The sequence below is a fragment of the Nicotiana sylvestris genome, chromosome 6 (assembly GCF_000393655.2).
Source record: "Nicotiana sylvestris chromosome 6, ASM39365v2, whole genome shotgun sequence".
Taxonomy (NCBI): Eukaryota; Viridiplantae; Streptophyta; class Magnoliopsida; order Solanales; family Solanaceae; genus Nicotiana; species Nicotiana sylvestris.
Genome location: NC_091062.1, coordinates 206,184,559 through 206,208,611, shown reverse-complemented (window position 1 = coordinate 206,208,611; position 24,053 = coordinate 206,184,559). Strand labels below are relative to the sequence as shown.

At 33.8% G+C, this 24,053-nt stretch overlaps 2 protein-coding genes across 2 annotated transcripts; both read right to left on the bottom strand.

Annotated features, from left to right (window-relative positions):
- Window positions 1-2,001: 2,001 nt before the first annotated feature.
- LOC138868086 (uncharacterized) lies at window positions 2,002-3,128 on the bottom strand. The gene is made up of 3 exons (XM_070149899.1): window positions 3,024-3,128; window positions 2,573-2,943; window positions 2,002-2,263 (listed from the first exon to the last, which is right to left on the bottom strand). The coding sequence occupies exons 1-3, from the start codon at window positions 3,126-3,128 to the stop codon at window positions 2,188-2,190; spliced, it is 552 nt and encodes a 183-aa protein (XP_070006000.1). The 3' UTR covers window positions 2,002-2,187.
- Window positions 3,129-5,888: 2,760 nt separating this feature from the next.
- Window positions 5,889-8,565, bottom strand: LOC138871970 (uncharacterized). The gene is made up of 4 exons (XM_070149898.1): window positions 8,497-8,565; window positions 7,074-7,196; window positions 6,075-6,322; window positions 5,889-5,954 (listed from the first exon to the last, which is right to left on the bottom strand). Exons 2-4 carry the CDS (start codon window positions 7,180-7,182, stop codon window positions 5,889-5,891), a joined length of 423 nt encoding a protein of 140 aa, XP_070005999.1. The 5' UTR covers window positions 7,183-7,196; window positions 8,497-8,565.
- Window positions 8,566-24,053: the final 15,488 nt, after the last annotated feature.

Below are 24,053 nucleotides of genomic sequence, written 5' to 3'. Positions count from 1 at the left end.
CTAATCAAATAGAGATCAGTACAAACCTTACAACGTTGATCGTAGAAATAACGGACTAGGACGTAATCCCGTTCGGAATGACCGAGGACAAAACTCTTGAGGGTGCGTGAGTAAGAGTGGCTTCGATAAACATGTCAAGACTAAGGAGGAGCCACAGTTATCAAAGTACAACTCCAGCATCGCTACATCAGGTATTGTATCAACCAATAGGCGAATCAAAGATACTAGGTGGCCCAAACCCCTACAGTCTGATCCGGATCAAAGAAACCCTAACCAAATATGCAAATACCATGGAACCCATGGTCACAGAACCGAAGAGTGTAGGTAATTAAGGGAGAAGGTAGCTCGTTTATTCAACGAAGTTCATCTTCGAGAGTTCTTGAGTGGCTGAGCTAAAAATCATTTCAGAGATGGGGATGCAAATAGGAAAAATGAGTAGGAGGAACAACAATATGTGATTCATATGATCATCGGTGGGGTTGATACCTTATCTTTCAATCACGGAGGAAAAGCTTACCTGGTACTACTTACCAGAAGATACCTTATCTTTTAACGATGAGGATGCAGAAGGGATTGAACACCCTTATAATGACGCACTGGTAATATCTATCCTTATGAATAAAATTCAAGTTAAACGTGTGTTGGTTGATCCAAGTAGATCGGCGAATATTATTCGATCAAGGGTCATAGAGCAACTCGGCCTCCAAGATCAAATCGTGCCCGCAACTTGAGTACTCAACGGCTTCAACATGGTGAGTGAAACCACCAAAGGGGAAATCATTTGCTAGTAAACATGGCCAGAACTATCCAGGAAACGAACCATGTAATCGAAGGTGATATGAGATACAATGCACCGCTCGGAAGACCTTGGATTCATAATATGAGGGCAGTTTCTTCAACACTTCATCAAGTCTTGAAATTCCCAACACCGGAAGGGATCAAAATAGTGTACGGCGAACAAGTCGCAGCCAAAGAGATGTTTGCAATCGATGAGGTAATACCAGTATCTGCACTATTGTCAATGAAGGGATCAGAGTCAAAGGGAAAGCAGAAAGTCAAATAGCAACCACAATCGTCGACCTCGACTAGATCGGAGCAATAGGAAACTTTCGAGGATGATAGTTATATGATACCTCGAACATTCGTAATCCCCGATGATTCTGATGCCATGAAGTCAACGGTTGAAGAGCTGGAACAAGTCCTACTGACACTACAACAAATTTGATTATCAATGATGAATTATTTTGTCACCTATGATTCACTTTTCGTCACCAAAGAATTTTTATGATGAATTTTTTTTGTCAATCTTTCGTCTCTAAAACACCGTCACTAATAACATATAAAGGCAACTTTGTGTTTCGTCGCCAAATAATGAAGTATTAAATACGAAATTCTTTTTCGTCCCCAAATACGTAATATTTATGACGAATTTATTTGTCATAAAAAGTACAAAAAAATCGTACTTAATAGTATGATTTCGTCACTAAAAAGTGCATTAATGTCGACGAAACTGCCTCGTCTCTAAAATTTAGTTTAATTAGTGACGATGTTAAATGTCTCTAAAGCTATGTGTGTTTCGTAGTTGAAAACCGTAATTTTGTCATTAAAGACTACCTTTTATCTACAAAAAAGTATTTTGTCCCTAAATATATAATTAGTAACAATTATAATTTTGTAGTTAAAACTACCATCTTGTCACTAAAAAGAATATTTTTATCGACAAAACAAAGTTGTCACTATAAGTTATCATAATTAGTGACAATTACAATTGTCAAATAATACAAAATTGATTCGTAGTCAATAAAAAGATGATTTTGGGACATAAATTATTTTGTCACTAAATATAGTGAATTTATGACGAACTTAATTTGTTTAGTGACGAAAATGTGATATTCCTAAAAACTATATAAAAGTGAACTTGTTTGTCACTAATAACAAATGTTTGATGACGTTTATATTCGTATTTGTTTTAGATTGACGTAATACGAATTTGAAATAACATAATAAAACAATCAACGTAATAACATAAAAATAAAAACAATCAAAGGTAATAACAAAAATATTCACCATTGATCATAAAACTAATATTCAAACTATATTGAAATAAAAGCTCCTTAAATTAAAAGAAACATAGTTAAAGTAAATATGTCCAACGTAAAAGTCTAATTGAGAAATATTACTCCTAAACTAGGACTGAGAAGTGGAGGAATGCAGTGACACTTCACTTGCAATTAGTCTTGATCCAATAGTTTCCTCCATATACCTGTATAAAAGATAGAGAAAAAATTATGATTTAAGTTAGTACTTTATGGTATCATGTTATAAATAAGATATAATTGGCATAAACTACAACTTCTTGTTAGACGTAGAGTTTAATTGGTGAAACAAATAAATGAATTGTGATACAAGTAAATAAAAATGAGAAAAAAATTAAATAGTGTGAAGTTTAGTGTACCCAAAGTTGATAATCTGGTGGGGCTCAATCTTCACTGTATCATTAAAAAAACATTCGAACTTAGATGCTAAAAGAATTATACTTGAATTTATCATTTAAAGATGTAGTACTTCTAACCTTGATGGTGATGAGCCAATAAAATGACGCTTCATTTGGTTTAATATTTCCTCTTGGCGTGCCCTTAGAGTACCCAGCTCAGAAGTTAATGTTTTTATCTGTATCTGCTGATTTGCTACCTCAGTTTCAGCTACATTCAAACGTTCTTGTAAACCATGTTGGGTAGTAGCAGCATCCTCTTTTGCCCTCCTAAGAGCATCCTCTAATTCTGTTGTCCTTCTTTTTGTTGTTGTAGTTGTATTAGGCTTTGGACCATAACCAAGACCTTTAATATATCCCGACCTTGTACCAAGTACATTATCAACAATTTCATCAATAGTCATTGGATTCTCTTCAGAAACAGACCGAGCTCTCAAATCTCTCATTTTGTTCTACATAAAAATATTACATCAGTTAAATTAATTATAAGATAGAATGAATACATGTGACATGTTACTAAAATATTACTTACGTAGTTAGTCTCAGCCTCTGGAGATGACCATCCTTTTTCACTCGAGTAGTGGGTACTTTTGTAGAACTCAATCCTATTTGGCTCTACTCCTTCATGTTCCTTCATACCCTACACAATATGAAAATAATATGAAATATTACTAAAATATCATCTTAGTAATGAATGCCTAGGGTGATTGAACCTCAACCACATTGACATGATTAGATTACAGGTTCAACAAAAGGTAATGAATGTATGTAGATCAAAGCTTTTTACCTATACCAACTCCTCTCAAAGCAACCATTTTTGAGAGTTTTGTAAGACAGAACATTGCAGAGTCAGAAATTGATGTGACAAGTAACATTAGACAACTAATGAAGAGTAGTTATGGCTTCCCAACTAACAACAAGACAGAATTTTTATATGTTGACTGCCCTTTTATACAAAAATAAACTCAGAGAAAGGAAACAAATAAAGGTTTTATATCAGAAAGCTCAATATATTTTAAGAGCCTTAAAATACTACTACTAACAGTTGTTGTAGAATACATGACGCAGACATAGAACTGGTTTTCCTTGTTATTAAGGTCCTAGATGTGATACTAATATATGATAATTAAAAGTTTAACTAAAGCATGCTGACAAAGATTTAAAGAAAAGTAAGAGATACGAAAGAAACAAGTTGCACAGAAACGTCCCCACCTCTCAATTACCAATTCACCATGACTTTGTTCACTATAAATTACATCTCAAACTTAGAAATAACTAAATAGGCTTCAATGTTTCACAACAGACTCCCCTTGATCCTTGGGACCCTTTCTCATATTCCCGTGGTCCAAACATTGATCCAAAGTCGAATATGTAACTCCACCAAAGACCCTAAACACGCATCTAACTATCTAAGTTATTCTTAATACAAAAAGAGTTCAATCAAACATCCTAAATGCAGCCTCTCTAGTTCATTTCATATTGTCGACAACTTAAACCAGACAAAGAAGGAAAAAGAGCAGTGATTCAGATCATTGTTGACTTTAATAGAAACGCGACTTTCTTACATGGGCAACTGGAGGGCATGATATCTAGATGACTGCATAACATATACAAACAGATAAAAACTTCTTATTTATTAATAGGTTTGGTGTCTGGTTGTGAAAATATTTACACATATGAGGCAAGGTTAGTTTCAAAGAGTCAAGTACTACACATTAAGCAGGTTCTCTATTTTTTATACAAATGATAAGTTTCTCCCATTTTAGCAATTCTCATCCCACACATCTGACTTTCTAATGTAGGCAGGGATCATAGAACTCAAGCAAAAAAAAAAGCAAATACAAAGGAAGAGGAAGAACTGACACAGAATGCTTTCTGAGTTCGAACAACTCAAACATAAATAAAATAAAAATAACTGCTTTACATAGAAGATATGCCTTCCGTATGAGAAGAGATCAGATATTAACTAAAATCAATGGATACATTAATCTTCAAATATAAAAGTATAGTTGATGGAATGTCTGATGAGAATCAAGTTTTCTACTTCTTTTTATTTAGAAAAGGTAAGTTTTATTGAGTATCAGCACTAACGTTGGGGCTGTAAATTAGGAAATGAGATCTAACAAGATTTCAGCATCATTTACAAGTTCCAGTTTACACCAAAACATAATAAGAGCTTAACAGTCAAGTTCTAGTAATTTACTACTTAAGAGCATGAAATGTCTAATATTTAACCAAGTTATATGTCTAGTTTTAAGTGCTAAGTTATGTTATCAAAACACTCATAAACTACATTAACATGGAAACAGGTGGTTAAAGCAGTGATTGATCCTAGTGCAAATATGGAGTTCAGAGCCAACACGGCAGATGATCCTCACAAGAGGAAACCAGATATCAGCAAAGCAAAAGAAGCTAACCGGTTCACGAAATGCCATATAAGAAAACTAGAAATCCAATAACGAGTCACAAACAGAGCCTCGACAGCAATAAATAGGCCAAACAAGCTTTAGAATACTCAACAATTGCAATAAAAAACTTGCACAACAGCAACAAGAAACTAACTTGATTTGAATTATGAATGAAAAATAGCAATACTTAAAAGTATGTGCAAGTTCTTTTCTTTTTTTCACCATTTTGAATATTAAAAATGTCCCTTGAGATTTCAGTTTTCGCCTACCAAGCATAGAGATTGGAAAAGTTCCAAAAAATAAAAATAGTATAACTTACTATTTCAGCACGAGCAGCTACAAAAGCTCTTGACCCCATGAAATGATTAGATTTCAGCTTTGTTCGATTGACCTTGTTTATCTCGCATCGTCTCTACAAAGAATATATAAATATAAGTAAATAAAATTATAATGAAACAAATATGATGCTAAAGCTTATTATCATTTCGCACTATAAGTTCTCAGATGTTAGCATAAAAGAGTGGACATAAACTAAAGAACCACGTCAAGCTCTTCTCAAAGGTTGCAATTTTCAGAGGCATTTAAAGAATCCTTTTTTTTCTTTTTTACTTCCAGTTTATTTTCTACTCTTATTTGTATCTTCTGTAAGAGTCTACTCATATCAATGTAAGCCATATCAACCATGAATGAATGTTGCAGCTACAAAGTAGAGAAAAATATTTTCTGAAAAAATCTTCTGTACATTTTGTTTGTACGTATTCTTAATTACTTAAAGAAAAAGGTTGAGAAATCGTGAATGTTGTTTGCCAGAAAAAGATATAACGAGACAAATATGAATAGAAATTACCTTATGCTCTGGATTCGCCCACATATCACAGAGCCTGTTCCAATTTTCCGGGGTCAACTCTGGCACTTCAATTTTACGAGCCTCTTCCTCGGAGCTTGCACTTTCAAATAGCTTTTTTAATTTGTAGCGCCATTGTCGGCTTCTATTTTTCAGAATCCTCACAGCTATCTTTGGTGTAATGCTCGTCCAAGTTAATTTCAAACTTCTCCTGCAAAATGAGAAGTTTTGAAGACACTCACAAAACAATCAAAATTTCCTTTGCTGGTAAAAGATTAAAAACTAACATATTTATAATGTAATAAAATTTACCAAAATATAGAATCCTTACATGGCATCTAATTAATGCTGCATCCTTATCATCTCTTGTGAGTTCCTTCCATTTGTTTGGAAGCGAAAGAAAGTTGCGAGCAATAATTCCTAACTCATTTGATAGCTTTGCTGATGGAATTGCCTTAACTGGCCTTCCTTTACCAACTGGGATGTCTATAACCATCTTTCTCCCTATAGACTTCTTCATTTTCTCAAGACCTTTTCCCATTGTCCTTCCACGACCTTTCCTGATTCTAGTTGAATCATCTGATTTTAAAAAGTAAAAATCAGTTCAAAATACTTGCTAAAATTCTTAAATGGTAACCATGTATATATATTAGTAATTAATTGTCATGCTACAAATGAAAACTCTACTGTTTCAAGTTTAACATTAATGAATGTTTCAAATATTAATATATTTGGTTCCAACTTAAACACAAAAGAATCCTAGATGCTGGAATATAAAGATTGTTATTTCTTTCCAGTTGAGGAAAGTAAGAATTTGTTGAAACTTCTTATTGGGCGACAATCAGAAACTTTGTTTACATCCCCTCTTTTAAACACAATCTGTTTATTTTATAAAGATAAACTCAAAAATAATATTGCAATAGGTGTGAAGTTCTTGGCTACCCTTAGTATTTGCTAAAACCAATAAGAAAGAATGGGTGCAATGTAATTTATCAGATAATGACTTCCACAGAAATGAAAATCCCCAATATACCTTCGAATTGCAATATAATTGACCCGACAATAAGAAATTACTTCAATTTTACAGCAAAGGTTTCAATAAAAATAGTACTACCAAAACTCTGAATTAGAAAGTGCAGGATATACTAGTTGCATATAGAAAAACAATATGGAATGCACAGAACAAGCAAAAAAAAAAAAGGATCCATAAGAATAAACAACAAAAAATAGTACACTGACAACAATGAGCAATAAGCATCAAATTAAAAAGGAGAACAAACAATAATTAATAGATACACTCCTAGTCAATATAATAAAAGGTACGTATTACCTGTATTAGGAGTAGGATTATTACTATTTGATGGATCAGATAATCGGCTTGCTTGAGTAGAAGCACCTGTAATTGTGGTTTGTCTAGAGACACGTCCGCCTGGTGCCATTGATTTGTAGAATTCTACCAAAAATACTATATAATTTTAGTATATTCATTAGATGTAAAATCTATTAGTTTAACAAACCAAAAGTTAGAAATAACTAAAGAAAAACTCAAAAAGAACATAAATCATCAATCTGGAAAGCCTGATGCACATCATTTCCTAATACGAATTTACTATCTTCTTCTCCTAAAATTTATTGAACTATTGAAGCATCACTAGCCGAGTTAAGTAATTAGTATAACATACCAAAGATCTATTTATGTAGAAATTTTTCTAATTTGAAGGCACATCAACTATGTTTTCAAAAACGTATACCGTATAAATGAAAGTTTTTCAATGGTGAAAGTTGAAAGAAAAATCCAGCAACTTTTCACAGAGATAATCAAGAAAAGAGTGTGTGCAATGGTAAGTAATATGGACAACATTACAACAGATTATCTTGGAATGCTTTTGAAAGCTAATCATGATACTGCTGGAAGAGAGAAGCTCATATTTGAAGAAATAATTGATGACTGCTGAACAAGAAACAACGCAGACATTGCTCTCATGGACTATTTTTCTTCTAGGCACACTGACTGGCAAGAAAAAGCAAGAGAAGAGGCACTAGACTTACTTGGGCAGCGATATCAAAATTATAAAGACATATCAAAACTAAAAATAGTATGGGAACTATCAACAGCTCCTTTATTTTTCCATAATATTAATTTTTTTCAAAAACTTATACCAAAGATCTTATAAGTTATACATGCAGCAGATTTAAAAGAAGCTGTGTGTCTGACAAAGATTGAGCCTAGTGAAGAAATGTTTACTGGTTTCAACAAAAATATAAATTACCCTACAAAATATTCACCTTAAAACACTTTGTTTCAGTTCATCTAAATTTAAAGTGCCATTATCCGATCAAACAAATTCCCAAGGGCCACCAAGAAGCATGATTCGATTCAAACAGAAGCTTTAATACCATATTTCCACAATCCATCCACTCTTCCCTCAAAACCAGACAGAAAACGTCAATATATACACAAAATAGATGCCTACTATGATAATATCTAATATTTCCCCTTCAGTACACCATGCAAAACTATAAATATACACAGTAAACTAAAAACTCTAAATATACACAGTAAATTAAAGAGTTTCTGTTTCAAAATCTTCTAATTGATTTATTCTCATCTAGATTGATCATATGAGACAAAATAAAAGCATATCAATGTCTATGCCACAAATAATTAATGAATTAATAATTTGATATATGATTGTGGCAATTACAATCTATTGAATCTTATTCAAACAAAGAGTAGGTGAAATGATACATACCTGTTCAGAAATTTTGCTTCACTTTGCAATGTATTTTTTCCAGTCATTTTTCTCATATATATATAGTGGTTATCCTGATATTCGTTTGGAGCCAAAAATCCCAAAAACCAGCGCCAAAAAACGGTTTCTTTCTCCAATTTACAATGTTGTGGAATTCTATTTGGTGGGTATGGACGAGCTTGTTGGGTATGGAGGAGGTTGAAGAGTTATGCCAAGGAAGGGAGTGGAGAAGTGCTTTACCCTGAATTTTCTTCTGACCCTAACTTTATCTCTCTCTCCCGCTAATTCTAAAATATCAGCCAACTTATGTAAAAATAGTATATACAGCCAACTTATATACATATAATACTACAAATGTACAACCAACTTATGTAAAAAAAATAGTAAAAAGAAACTTTACCTTGTGAAAATAATACTAAAATGAAACTTTATTTTAGTACATATCCCAATTTTGGATGACTTTATGATATAAATAAGCTATATCAAATATGTACTACAGTAATACAATATTCAAAATATTTATTTCAAGAATTGATTTAACTATCTTGGTGTTCACGAGAAATTGAACCAAACAGAAAAGGGATCAAATTGGAGAAAAAAATCAACATTCTTTATTTGATTTGATTTTGATTTTTAGTTTTAAGAACATATAAAATTTAATTATTTGGTTAAGCAAAAATTAATCGAAAAAGTCGAACCAGATTGATTATATAAATACCTATTTAGAAATTATAACTATATAAAATTTTACATTACAAATTGTTTTTTGCACTCTTGGCTACTATTTGTGTTGTTTCTACTCTGTTTGAATAAGTAGACTTGACAAAACCTCTTAGTTCTTTGTAGGAAAGCAACTGTTGTAATTATGATCCTCTAATATTCCTAGTGTTCAGTATATTCTTAGTTCTTTGTAGGAAAGCAACTGTTGTAATTATGATCCTCTAATATTCCTAGTGTTCAGTATATTCTGCTGATTGGTCCCCAAATGTCCACAAAACTTTTGTTCACTCTTTAGAACATAAGTGAAGGAATCAAGGTTATAAGATTAATTAGTGTTGTACACTATACTTTTTCCTCTAAATTAAGTTATCTTATCGGGTAAACTGTAATGATCGACAACTGATTAATCGATATCCGATAATCACTATCTTATCAGTTTAGCATATTTATAAACCGATAACCGATATATCGAGCCAATAACATTCACAACCGAACTGAACCGACTGATATACATCCTTAATAAGAATACTTTCTAGCTGGACATGGTTTTATTATTGCTACTTCTTATCAGCCATATTAATGTCTCTGTGCATTTGGTTGATAATGATTTAATTAATTGAATAATGTATTTGGATGATTACAGTGAAGATGTAATGACCCAATATGTCATTTTAAGAATTAATGCCCCGTTCAGCAACCTAAGGTCCCGAGCAACTTTGTAATATGTATTATGACTTGTGTGTGCCATCGAGTTTGGTTTTCAAAAGATTCGAAATTTAATTTAAAGAAAAATTCTCATTTTGAAACTTAAATGGAAAGAGTTGAACGGAGAGTTGACTTTTGAGCAACGACCTCGGAATGGAGTTTTGATGATGTCAATAGCTTCGTATGGTAATTTTCGCTTTAGGCGTGTGTCCGGATTTGGAAGTCCGTAAGAGTTAGGACAATTCGACACATTTTGGCGAAAGTTGGAAAATAGAATTTTTTTTTGGAAAATTCGACCGAGGGTGGAAATTTGATAATGAGGACGGATTTCGATTCCGAAAATAGGAACAGATATGGTACATCATTTATAACTCGCGTGCAAAATTTGAAGTCATTCCGGATTGATTTGATATATTTCAGCGCAAAATATAGAAGTTGGAAGATTTGAAAACTCATAATTCGATTCGATGCGTGATTCGTAATTTCGGCGTGGTTTGACGTGGTTTAAAGCCTCGACTAAGTTCGTATTATATTTTAGAACATGTTGTCATATACTTGGTTAAAGTCCTGAGGTCCTCGGGTGGATTTTGGAAGGTTAGCGGAGTTAATTTTGGACATTGAAGCTGCTAATTTTTCTGCTGTTCTGAATAACATTTGGGCAGAAGCGACATCGCAGAAGCGTGAAACTCATCGCAGAAGCGACTGGAAAGGGGGCTGGGCAGAGTTGGGCGTTCATCACAGGAGCGGAGCAGTGGAACGCACCTGCGACACCGCAGGTGCGATGTTGGCAGCGTAGAAGCGGATGTTGGCAGCTATGAGAGGGATCGCAGAAGCAGTTAGAGTTTTTCTCTAATATAAATCATTGACGTATATTAGGTTGAGTTGTTCACTCTCGAACGTAGTATGAATACGAAAACAACGTGTACTCGAGTCATCCAAAACCCAATCCGGACATTCGCCCAAGGACAAAATCATCATACGAAGGCCTGTTGGAACCTTCAAATCTCGATTCCGAGGTCGTTTATTCAAAAATCACAACTTAGCCAATTCTTCCAACTTAAAGCTTCCGAAATGAGAATTATCTTTCCAAACCGACTTCAAACTTCCCGAATTCGAATTACGACCATGTGCACGAGTCATAGTACGTGAACTGAAGATGTTCATGGCCTCAAACTGCCGAACGACGCGCTAAAGCTCAAAACGACCAGTCGGGTATCGGTTTGCTGAACTTAAAAAATTCGATCCGAGTTTATATGGATTGGAGTTGGATTGTCATTTCTTCAATCCGAAAACCAAAACAAAAATTTCATATCCAATCCAAACTGCCAGAACGCCCGCCGCTAATCTTCATGTCTTAAGTTCTATGTCAAATTTGAAAGTAATTATGTATTTAATCTTGAAGGAATACTAATTTAAATTACAGTATTGATGAATCTTATTAATTATTTTATGTTACGGAGGTAAAATGTGTAGTTTGATAATAGTATTTAAGAAACTATTATTTTTTATTTATCTAAAAATTAAGTATGGTTAATTTTTATCTCATATTAACTTTAACACTATTGCATTATTTGTACTTGTAAAAAATAAATTATAGATACTTTATTCTCTACCGAAAATATCTACTCACAAATAAATGTATTTCTTTACTGTAATAACTTGAATTGATTAAATTAGAATAACATGTGAAATAAAGTGATCACGGCCAACTATGCCTTCTAAAGACAAAGCGGTCGTTGCAAATATAATCCGTTTTTTTTTAATTCCGGAGTCGAATCCTCAGGTAACTAACCTATCTATTACAACTCTTGGCAATGCTATTATCAACTCAACCAATTTCCAGATGCAAGATTTTTATCAATCAACTTGGGTTTTTGTTTAACTATTTCAAATGATATTAAAAATAACAATATGCTAAATTAAAGATAATTCAAGAGTAAAAAGGTTTAGGGCATTGATTTCCTCAATTGTTAGTTTAGGTTTTAACTCTTTTGCTATAATCTCGCCGTACTACTTTATGAGGTTTAAGAGCTATGAGTTATCGTAATTTTCTCTCGATCAACTACGATAATTTACTAGAGCATTTTCTCGAACTACTCTAGCTGGCAATATGTGTAGCTCTAAATTATCCCACCAAAGTTTCGTTATCTCTAAACCCACTTTTAAGTTCAAGTAATGAATCTCTTCAATTACCTAAAAGTGGTGTTGTTCAATAGCAGTCTAACCTAATATTCTTTCTCAAGCAATATGAGGTAATTAGACACGATTAATCAAGGGCCCATTCAATTAATCACCATACAAAACGTGATTGAACACTCATATAATAAATCCGGCTTGATTATAACAAGTTGAATCAAAACTTCAACCAACAATTGGTTCCATCAACCCTAGATCAATTGTTTAGCTACTCATAACAAAACAAGACAAAACTACAAAGTTGTTCATAATTTTTAATTGCAAGAAGTAAAAGGAGTTAGAAAAACTCTATTGCTTGGTAGATCTTCACACCCTTGTTCTTGCCTCCTCCGTACTCTAAAAACAAGCCTTGAAAACCTTGATAATGATCCCTTGGGTGAGCTGGAACTTCTATAGGTTAAGTGGATTTACCCCCGAACTTCCAAATTTACCCCCGAACTTCCAAATTTACCCCTAAAGTTTAATTTTCCGGAACTGGGGTAGCGCGATCACGCTAGTGGACGCGCAACTAGCCGCGCATATGGCCTATCAATTGCCTCGACTTTCTGGGCTAGTGCGATTGCGCTAGTGGCCGCGCTAGTCCAGGTCTTCATTTCATCTCTTCTTTCTCTCGTCTTCCCACGTACTCAGCTCATAGGGGTTTTTCTTGCTCAATTTAGCTCCAATTACAGTCTTAAGTCCTCATACATGCCATTCACTCCTGCAAAGTATGAAATTCACCATTAGAGCCAATTTATCATCATTTAACTATAAAATAACAGTGAAACATAATCAAGCTGGGGCATAAACAGTCGCCAAATTACATGAATCTAGCCTATTATCATAGGGGAAATTAAAAGACCAAATAAAAATTAACAAAAAATTAACTTTGTTGATTTAGTTGCTTTTTAGGTAAAAAATTGAATCAGATGGAACAATGAACACCTCAAGTATTGTGTAAATATATCATGAATGAAAATATACAAATATATATTTTTGTTCACTTTTCCGCATATGAGCAAGTTGAGCATAATTGATTAATTTTTCTTCTACAAACTTTGATACCATAAACTTTAATTGGAGTTCCAATCTGCTTGGGTTATGGATTACATTTTTTCTTCTATTTTTATAAAAAAATCTGTTGGTCACTCTTTTTGTCAAACAAGGAATTGTCACCGCAAGTCCTCAACTCTCCCCTCGTCCGTCCTTTTCAGAAAAAAAAAGAATATCTCTATTTCATGCAAGTTGATTTTTCTATTTTACTTAATATAAATTATGTATTTAATCTTTTACATTTTTCCTACATAACTTTCTTACTTACCTGTACTTGTTAGTACTTATATTTCTCTCATTTATGATATTCATATTAAGTAAGAAATAAAAGGAAGCACATAATATATTAACAAAAAGAAAATGAAACATAAAGGCCAATTGGCCCAAACCAAAATCCCCAAAACGGCAAAACCTAATAAAAACCCTTTAAACTCACTTTTCGTCCTTCCCAGCCGCCTCCCCATGCGTTCCCTTCCCAACCGCCTTCCGTTTTCTTCCCTTTTCCCATTTCCTTCTTCAACATCACTTTCTCTATTCACATGTACAGAGCAAACCAATGGAATCACCGGCTAGATAGTCATGGCATCTTCTGTCTTTCCAAGTATGTTTATGTATTTATATTTAGAATTTTTCAATCCCATACACCTACTTGATTTGAATTTTTGGATTTATATTCTAACAATTTGATATATATATATATATATATATATATATATATATATATTATGCAGTATTATGATAGGTATTGAGTGGAACCTTAAAGATTATAATGCAATGTTGGGAAGAGCCACAGTTCGTCGAAAAGACATTACAAATAAAAATTAGATGAAAATCCTTTCAAAAGTTTTTAGAAAAGTATACAGGTTTATTTTCTTATCTTGTTGCATTGAATGTTTCCCTTTTGTTATACGTTATCATTGAAAAGTATACAGCTAATTTTTGTTTCTTTTGAATTTATAGGGTACATTTTAATCTATTGAAGTGATATTCAAAGTTTATTATTGTATTAATGATTTTATCAAAGATGTATGGATATGAAATATTTGAAAATTTAAAAATATTTTTTTCATAAAAATAAAATATAATCAAAATCTAGTCACCAAATAAAACATAATAAAAAAATCTAATCATGGATATTTTGATGATTTATAGCTATGAAATTATGGGTTGGTAGCTAAATAAAAATACTATAATACAAATCTAATATGTGAGCATAGCTACATATTTAAATTTTGTGACTAAATAAATAACATCTTTTACCGCGGAATATCCCTTTGTAGCTAAAGTATAGAAGATAGCTACAAAATTGATTTATCGTGGCAAAAGAATAAAATCATTAACTATAAATATATATTCTTCGTGGCAAAATATTTTATTAATATAGCTACATCACAAAAAGTCTTGTAGCAATAAGTACTAATCCTTAGCCACGAAATATTAAAGTTTGTAGCTAACGTTTAGTTACACTACTTTTAGCTACGGATGCTACGGAAAAAATTAATGTGGCTAAAGTGTTTAGCCACAGAGTTTTTTATGTTTAGCTACAACGTAGTTCGTAGTTGTATATGTATAATCTTGTAGTGAATGCATTTCTCTTTTGCTTAATTAAAACTCAATTATAACTGCATGGCTGACTTAACTTGCTTTGTCGATATGTTTGTGCAGTTGATCATGGATAAAGGTTGGATGCATGAACGGAAGTTCTCTAAAAAATATATTGAGGGTGTTCAATCTTTTATGCAACTCGTTCGGTCAAACTTTGATCGAAATTCTAAAGTTCGATGTCCATGCCAAGACTGTTTAAATATAGATTTTCAAACACAAGAAGTAGTGTATGACCACTTGTTGATAAAAGGAATTACGGGAAGTTACGTGCAATGAATATACCATGGGGAACAATCACAAAGGAGAGATAAAGATGAAGCAATTTACAACGAAGACGAAGACGAAGACGAAGACGAAGGCGAAGACGAAGATGAAGATGAAGAACATGACAACAATGATGGAATTAACGCTATGTTAGAAGATGCCAGTGGAAGATCATTTACCAATATTTCGGAGGAGACAACAACTGGTAATAATATATGTGGTAATATGCGTGAGAAGGAAGCCAAAAAGGTTGAGAAATTGTTGGAAGAAGCTGAACATGAATTATACCCGGGATGTCAGAAATTCTCAAAGCTTTCATTCCTTGTGAAGTTGCTACACTTGAAAGTGTACAATCATTGGAGTAATAAGTCATTTGATATGTTGCTAGAGTTACTACGGGAGGCACTGCCAAATGGTGAGACACTTCCTAAGTCATATTATGATGCTAGAAACCAGCTACAAGGTTTGGGATTAGGATACATTTCTATCCATGCTTGCAAATATGATTGTGTGCTTTATTGGGGAGAGCTTAAAGATAGACAAGAGTGTCCACGTTGTGGTACTTCGAGGTGGAAAATTAATAACGGAAAGGATAAAAAGATTCCTCATAAAGTCTTGCGATATTTTCCATTAAAGCCGAGACTTCAAAGGTTATTTATGTCAAGAAAAACAAGTGAGGACATGAGATGGCATAAAGAAAAACGTCTTGATGAGCCAAATGTATTGAGGCATCCTGCTGATTCTGAAGAGTGGAAAGAATTTGACAAGAATCATCAGTGGTTTGCCCAAGAACCTCGGAATATTAGACTCGGCCTTGCAACCGATGGTTTTAATCCATTTGGTAACATGAGCACAACTTATAGTATGTGGCCTGTCATTCTAGTTCCTTATAATCTTCCTCCTTGGAAATGTTTTAAGGATCCATTTATGTTAATGTCATTGCTTATTCCTGGTCCTCAAGCACCAGGAAAGGATATTGATGTTTATTTGCGTCCTTTGGTTGATGAATTGAATGAGTTATGGAGTGAAGGTGTAGATACATTTGATGCATCAACAGGGGAGTCCTTCAAGATGCATGCTGCTGTTATATGGACCATAAATGATTTTTCAGCTTATGGTAAGTTCTTAAACTCCTTACTGTCCAAGATGTCTAAATAATTGTTAAATAGAAGATTTTGTATAAGTTTTACTAGTATACTATTTGTAAGTAATTTTTGTATAGTTTAGGAATATAAACTAATGTGCACATATATTATTTCTTATGGATTAGGTAATTTATCCGGATGGAGTACTAAGGGATACATGGCATGTCCTACTTGCAATAAAGATGCACCTTCACACAAGTTAAGAAGTAAAATATGTTACATGGATCATCGTCGGTATCTTGACCCTAAGCACACATGGAGAAGAAGCAAAAAATTTGATGGTAAGATAGAAAAAAGATTGAAACCAAAAGAGCTCTCAGGAGATGATGTCTTACAACAATTGGATTTTCTTAGTACTTATAGACCAGGAAAACACCCCAATAATAAGAAAAGAAAACGTCTTCCTGAAGAGTTGAATTGGGTGAGGAGAAGTATTTTATTTGAGTTGCCATATTGGAAGAGCTTGAAGTTGCGACACAATTTAGATATCATGCACATAGAAAAGAACATTTGCGAGAATATTTTGGGGACAATACTGAGTCTTGAAGGGAAAACTAAGGATACATATAAAGCAAGACAAGATCTTAAGGATATGAACATAAGAAAAGAACTATGGTTACAAGATAATGGTTCTAGTTATACAATGCCAGCTGCTTGTTATAATATGTCAAAAAGTGAAAAAAAGGAGTTCTATAAATTTTTAAAATCAGTTAAATTTCCTGATGGTTATGCTTCAAATATCTCACGGCGTGTAAATGAGGATGATGATAAGATAACTGGACTCAAAAGTCATGATCATCATGTTTTGTTACAACGGCTGCTGCCTATTGCTATTCGTGGATTTGTAAATAAAGATGTCTCTTCAGCATTGATTGAGTTAGGTGATTTCTTTCAACGATTATGTTGCAAGACTTTGAGAAAAGATGACTTAGAACAACTAGAAAAGGACATAATTTTAATATTGTGTAAGCTTGAGATGATCTTTCCACCTGCTTTCTTTGATGTTATGGTACATTTGGCTGTGCATTTACCACGAGAGGCTATGTGTGGGGGACCAGTACAATATCGTTGGATGTACAAAATTGAAAGATTTTTGTGCAAGCTTAAGCGTTATGTGCGAAACAAGGCACAACCAGAAGGTTCTATTGCAGAAGGCTATCTTATTGATGAATGTTTGACATTTTGCTCTATGTATCTTACTGGCATCGAAACTAGATTTAATCGTGAAGATCGAAATGATGATGGATATAGTAACAAAGATGAAGTTGTTCTGGACATATTCTCAAAGAGTGTTAGACCATTTGGAGATGGAAACTATGATACCATACCAAAGAATGATTTCGATATGGCTCGGTGGTATGTGTTGAATAATTGCGAAGAAGTAGAACCTTTTCTTCGGTATGTTATTTTTCTCTCTATTGTTATTTTTCTGTTTTAAATAATTTATAAGTAATTTATTTTGCAGGGAGCATAAAGAAGAGTTGATGAAGCAAGCTGTTGCGAATATAGAAGAGAAACATAGAGAACAATTTCCTTTATGGTTCAAAAGGAAAGTAAGTAACTTTTTAAGATAAGAATCATCTTAATGTGTTTAAATTCTAATTTGTTTTCCTCTTTACTAATTAAAAGTAATAATTTTTTCATTGTAGATTATGCAATTGTATAATAAGGAAAAGTCTGTGTCTATCAATCAGTTATATCCTTTGGCAATAGGACCTGATGTATGTGGAAGAACATATAATGGGTGTACTGTAAATGGTGTTAGGTACCATATTCAAAGACGCGATGAACTACGTAAAAGTCAAAATTGCGGTCTAGTTGTTGAAGGCTATCACGAAAATGAGGTGATTGATTTTTATGGTATTATAACTGACATGATTGAGTTAGAGTATCTTAATGGCAATCCAGTTCTGCTATTTAAATGCAAGTGGTTTGATCTTCGCAAGAAGACAGGGATGCAAAAAGATAAAAATCTTACGAGCATCAATGTTAATAGATTTTGGTATGAACATGATTCTTTTGTACTAGCTACTCAAGCAAGGCAAGTATTTTATATTGATGATCCGAAATTGGGAGAAAATTGGCGAATTGTCCTAAAATTTCAAGATAGACACTTATATGATGTGCCAGAGATGCAAAATTCAGAGACAGGAAATGGCGAAACAAATGATGAAGTATATCAAGATGTTTCACTTGAAAGTAATTCAATTGTCAATGATACGGATAATATGTTGAGTCAACTACATAGAGATGATGTTGATTCGGTTACCTTAGATGCATCTGTAATTGAATTGGAGGCTCAGACAGAACATGAAGTTGGTTATGACGAAGAAAATTCTGACGAAGAGGATGACACAATGGTAGAGTACATCAGTGATCATGAGGAGAATGAGGGGAATGAAGGTAATAATAGTACTAATGACGATGAAGTCGATATCACAGATGATGATGACGAAGACATTGGTTTTTATGATGTAATCTCATAATAGTAAGGTCAGCAACCTGCTGGGTATGCCTCTTTTTTTAATATATTATGTTGGCGATAGGGCGAATGAGAGGTTTTAAATAATTAGGCCATTTATAGATGTCTTGAGGTAATATCCGCCTGTGTAGGTCTCTCTGTCCTCTGTTTATTTAACTTTATTAAATTTCTAAAGCTGATTCTCCTTTTGTTTTCTCTTAAATGTTAACTGTATTACCTGGTTTCTTAGTTTAGGTGCTTTGGTAAACTTCAAGAAGCTCAATCTTTCTGTTTTTCCATAGGCTTCACTCCAGAATTTGATCATATTCTCTGATAGGTTGCCCTAGTCGATTTGCTTCCATTTTCTGTATATACTAATGCCATGTCTCCGTCCTGTGTATTTTTAGATTGCATGATGATGATGAGGTGACAAGGAAGGATCATGTGGCAGCTGGGCTTTGTTGCATACAATTGTTTATGAATTCTTCTTCTCAGGAAGAAGCTATAAGACACTTGGAGAACGCCAAGGTCAGTCCATTTTAAGAATTTGTTCTGCTGCACATCTGCTTTGTAGATGGTGTTTATGGTTATCAATGAATTATTGATTTTATAGAGTTGTGCTCTCTTTTCTCTGTCCTAGTTGTCAAACCAAGTTTAGATGCTTAGGGAAGCCAAAAAATACTGGCAAGGTGCACTTTTATAAGCAGCGTGTGCAAAGAATTACACAAATGTTGGGTATGCATCTTTTTTTAATATATTATGTTGGCGATAGGGCGAATGAGAGGTTTTAAATAATTAGGCCATTTATAGATGTCTTGACAAATTGCTTAAGAGTATGGTCACTGAAGAAGAAGCTGAGAAACAGGTTATTGAATTTGTCAAGAGAAACATTGGCACATATACACCATTACTAGTAGGAAATTCAGTCTACGTGGATTTTTAATTTTTGAAGAAATACATGCCAAATCTGGCTAGTCTTTTTTCACATGTACTAGTTGATGTCAGCAGTGTCAAGGCATTGTGTGTTCGTTGGTTTCCAATAGCAAAAAGGCTCCTAAAAAGGAAAGCAAGAAGCCTTGGATTCTTTCACATCTTTGGTTTGCTGCACAACATGGAGCTTGTGAAAAGCAACAAGCCTTGGATTCTTATTAGACTTGGAGGCCTTGAATATGTGTTCCTTGAAGTAATTGAGTTCTGCTATGCTCTCCTTAATGTCATCCATAGCTCCTTGAAACTGGAGCTTCAACAAGACAACCACCCTTTGATGTAATGGCCTGTAATTATTCACTATTAGTATTTCACTTCAACTTACTAATTCTTTGCTGTTCTAATATGTGCAGTATTCATCATAAACTTGATTCTAATAGTACACTGCTTCAGCTCTAGTGTAAAACAAGTCAAGAATTAATATTCCCACATGCAATTCCAACCTCACTAATCTTTGAAGAAGTATCGGCATCAACGATTGACATGTCTATATACCCCTTCCCACCACATATCTGCTCAAGAGCACCATCTTATCAGGATCTTAAGATTTCAAAGACAAATTACCCCTGCTTTAGTTGAACCTGGTCAGTGATGGAATTTTGTCCAGACCAACAGATCGATTTTCTGCTGAGCTTTCTGCTGCACATTGTTCAGTGACCACTACAACCTTCTCATGGTATATAACACCACCTGTTCGTCTTTGGGTGCATGATGGTACAACAACGTAAATAACTAGATGATTCCAGCTGCTTGAAAGTCTTCAAGCCAGTCATGATCCTAATGAGCACAGCTACCGCAGTCGATATGACCTCTACCTTTGTTTTTTGCCAAAAAAGGATTGTAGTTTTCAACGAGATGTTTATAAATTGATCCTTTAGTACAACCAATTGGATATTCCTGTTTTCTGGTAATTCTTTTTACTAAAAATTACTAGGAACCTCAGACCTCTCTATTCCTTCGAGGTAGGGTTAAGTTCTGCATACACACTACCCTCCCCAGACCCTACTAGTGAGATTTCACTGGGTCGTTGTTATTGTTGTTGTTGTTGTTATAGATGTCTTGAGGTAATATCCGCCTGTGTAGGTCTCTCTGTTCTTTGTTTATTCTACTTTAAATTTCTAAAGCAGATTCTCCTTTTGTTTTCTCTTAAATGTTGAACTTTATTAGTGTCTATCACATGAACTCCGAATAGTGAAAGAGTAAATAAATTACCCGCTTAATGCTTTAAGCGTTATGAACAGATGGTTGGCATATTGCTCTTCCCTTAATTTTTTTGGTTTCTTAGACTTAAAAGGAAACACAATAACTTAAAAAATGACCAGATTAGCAACTACACTCTACCTTTTTATTTTACGGAAGACTTCCACTGTAAGTCTACAATCGACTTAACATCTTATTCCAGTTTCCAATAAAAAAAATAATTAGATCTATATTAACAAACATAACATTCCATGATAAGTTTTTTTCTATAAAATGAGCATTTAACTTCACCTCTCAAATTAAAAAGAAGTGTTCTTCGAAAACTCTGTAATTATGAAATCTAAAGAAGTAGTGAATGCTTTATTTATTTATTTTGATATGATTTTCTGTTTGATTTTTCATATGTTTTATTATGTTACATTTGGCATTATATAATATATTTTTTATTTTTGCCATTATAAAAATCTAAATTCTTTTGAATCAAATAAATATAAAATAAAGATATTTGACTGCGCGAAGCGTGGCCCAATTAACTAGTTATTTGACAGTTGAGGTATTATGTTGGACTCCATATGCTCGGATTATATTATAGATATAAGTCCATATATAGACTGTTTTTATCTAAACAATATGAAATTTTGTAGCAGCAAGTGTTCCTTGGGTTCTATTAAATTTTAATATGGCTTTTTGGTTTTATATTTTCTAAAGTTAGATATGGCAATTGAATCAAAATGAGTATGGTTTTAATTTGATTTCTTTCATTTGTAGGTCATATAGACTTCATAATAGAACTTTATAAAATGAGATTCAAGTTTCTCGAACTTGATAATTTTTTAAGATGGGTGCTTCAGTCATAAGGTTAATTAGTCCTAAAGTAACTTTTTGTATCATATATGAACAAAACTATATCTTTTAGTTTTTTTACTATGAATCTTTTTTTGTCGCCAATAATTGTACTATTCAACTACAAAATTCAAGTCGTAGCCATTTAAAAATCATATTTTTCGTGACAAAAATTTTGTTGTGACTAAACTGTACGTTAAACAGAGACAATTAAATAATTGTCACTAATTGTTTGCACTATTAGTGACAAAAACTAATGTCATAATAAATTAGAAACTTTTGTAGCTAAAGTTTACCATGTTTAACTACAAATTTTATTTTGTCACTATTGTAATAACACATTTTTTGTGACGAAATTTTTTCGTGTCCAAAGTTTTACCAATTTTAAGACAAATTATGATTTGTCACAAATTGGATACATCATTAGTGACAAAATAATATGTCACCAATTGTATAAAATTCGTGGCTAATGCTATTAAATAATGGCGCCAAGTTATTTTTTGGTGGGAAACTTTAGTGGACAAAACTTTTGCTACGAAATTTTATGTTTCGTCACTAAAACTATGTGATTATGTATCTAAACTCGAAACATAATTTTCGTCACGAAAAGTGAATAATTAGTGACGAATTTTGTGTCGTGGCTAAAAGTTTTGTAGCTAAATATCACATTTGTTGTAGTGTGATCGAGCATCTGCCCGATCGAAAGGTCTACCTAGGCACGGGTTTAATCCTCGAGCAAAAAACTTATTAAATTCCTTATTAAAAATATGTATTGTTTTTTTTTGTCCCACCTTGACATGACAGGGATCCCACCGGAGATTACCACTCATCGATTAAGCTTGGACCCAAAGTTTAGACTGGTAAAGCAAAAGAGAAGGCCACAATTCGAGGTTAATAATGCATTCATCAAGGATGAGGTAACCAAACTTCTCGAAATATGGTCCATTTGGGAGGTAAAATATCCCGAATGGCTAGCAAATATAGTCGTAGTCCCTAAAAAAGGAAATAAACTTAGAATGTGCGTAAACTACAAAGACTTAAATAAATCATGCCCTAAAGATTCCTTTCCTTTGCCGAATATCGATCGCATGATCGATGCCATGACCGGCCACAAGATACTCAGCTTTCTCGATGCCTACTCCGGGTACAATCAAATACAAATAAACCTGAAAATTCGGGAAGAGACTTCGTTCATTAATAAGTACGGTACTTATTGCTATAACGTAATGCCGTTTGGGCTAAAAAATGTTGGTGCTACTTATCAACGCCTAGTAAACCGAATGTTTGAAGAACAAATAAGTAAATCAATAGAGGTTTAAATTGAAGACATGCTAGTTAAGTCCTTGCGAGAAGACCATTTGACACATTTGCAGGAAACCTTCAACATATTGAGAAAATACAACATGAAGCTCAACCCTGAGAAATGTGCATTCGGGGTCGTTTCGGGCAAGTTCCTCGGCTTTATGGTGTCAGATTGGGGAATCAAGATCAACCACAATAAAATCAAGGAAATTGAAGACATCACAGTCATGGACAGCGTTAAGGCCGTACAAAGATTAACAGAGAGGATAGTTGCATTAGGCCGGTTCATCTCGAGGTCTTCGGATCGAAGTCATAGGTTCTTCTCACTGGTAAAAAAGAAGAACAATTTCACTTTGACCCGGAATACCAACAAGCATTGAAAGAGTTACAACGGTATCTTTCAAGCCCCCCATTGCTTCATACTCTGAAGCGGACGAGCAACTCTACTTATATTTGGCAGTCTCAGAAGTTGCGGTAAGTGGTATCCTAGTTCGAAAAGAGCAAGGTACACATTTTCCTATTTACTATGTTAGCCGAACTTTAGGTGAAATCGAAACCCCATACCCACACTTAGAAAAATTAGCATTTGCTCTAATAAATGCCTCTAGAAAATTAAAACCATATTTTCAATGTCACCCAATTTGTGTTATAACCACCTACCCCCTCGCAATATTTTGCACAAGCCCGAACGCTCGAGCCGATTGGCCATCAAAATTAGCGGGTACGACATTGAGTATAACCCCTAAATGACCATCCAATCTCAAATCTTGGCAAACTTCGTGGCCGACTTCACGCCAACCCTCGTACCCGAGGTCAAAAGGGAACTATTACTAAAATCGGGTACATCTTCGGGGGTGTGGACCGATGGCGCTTCAAATGTGAAGGGGTTCGGGCTAGGTATCATTTTGAAACCACCCACAAAAAAATACAATTAGACAGTCTACCAGAACTTCGAAATTGACTAACAATGAGACCATGATTGCAGGTCTCGAGCTAGCTAATAGCTTGGGAGCAAAGGTTATCGAGGCCAAGTGTGACTCCTAACTTGTGGTAAATCAGGTCAATAGAACTTTCGAGGTTCTAGAAGATCGGATGCA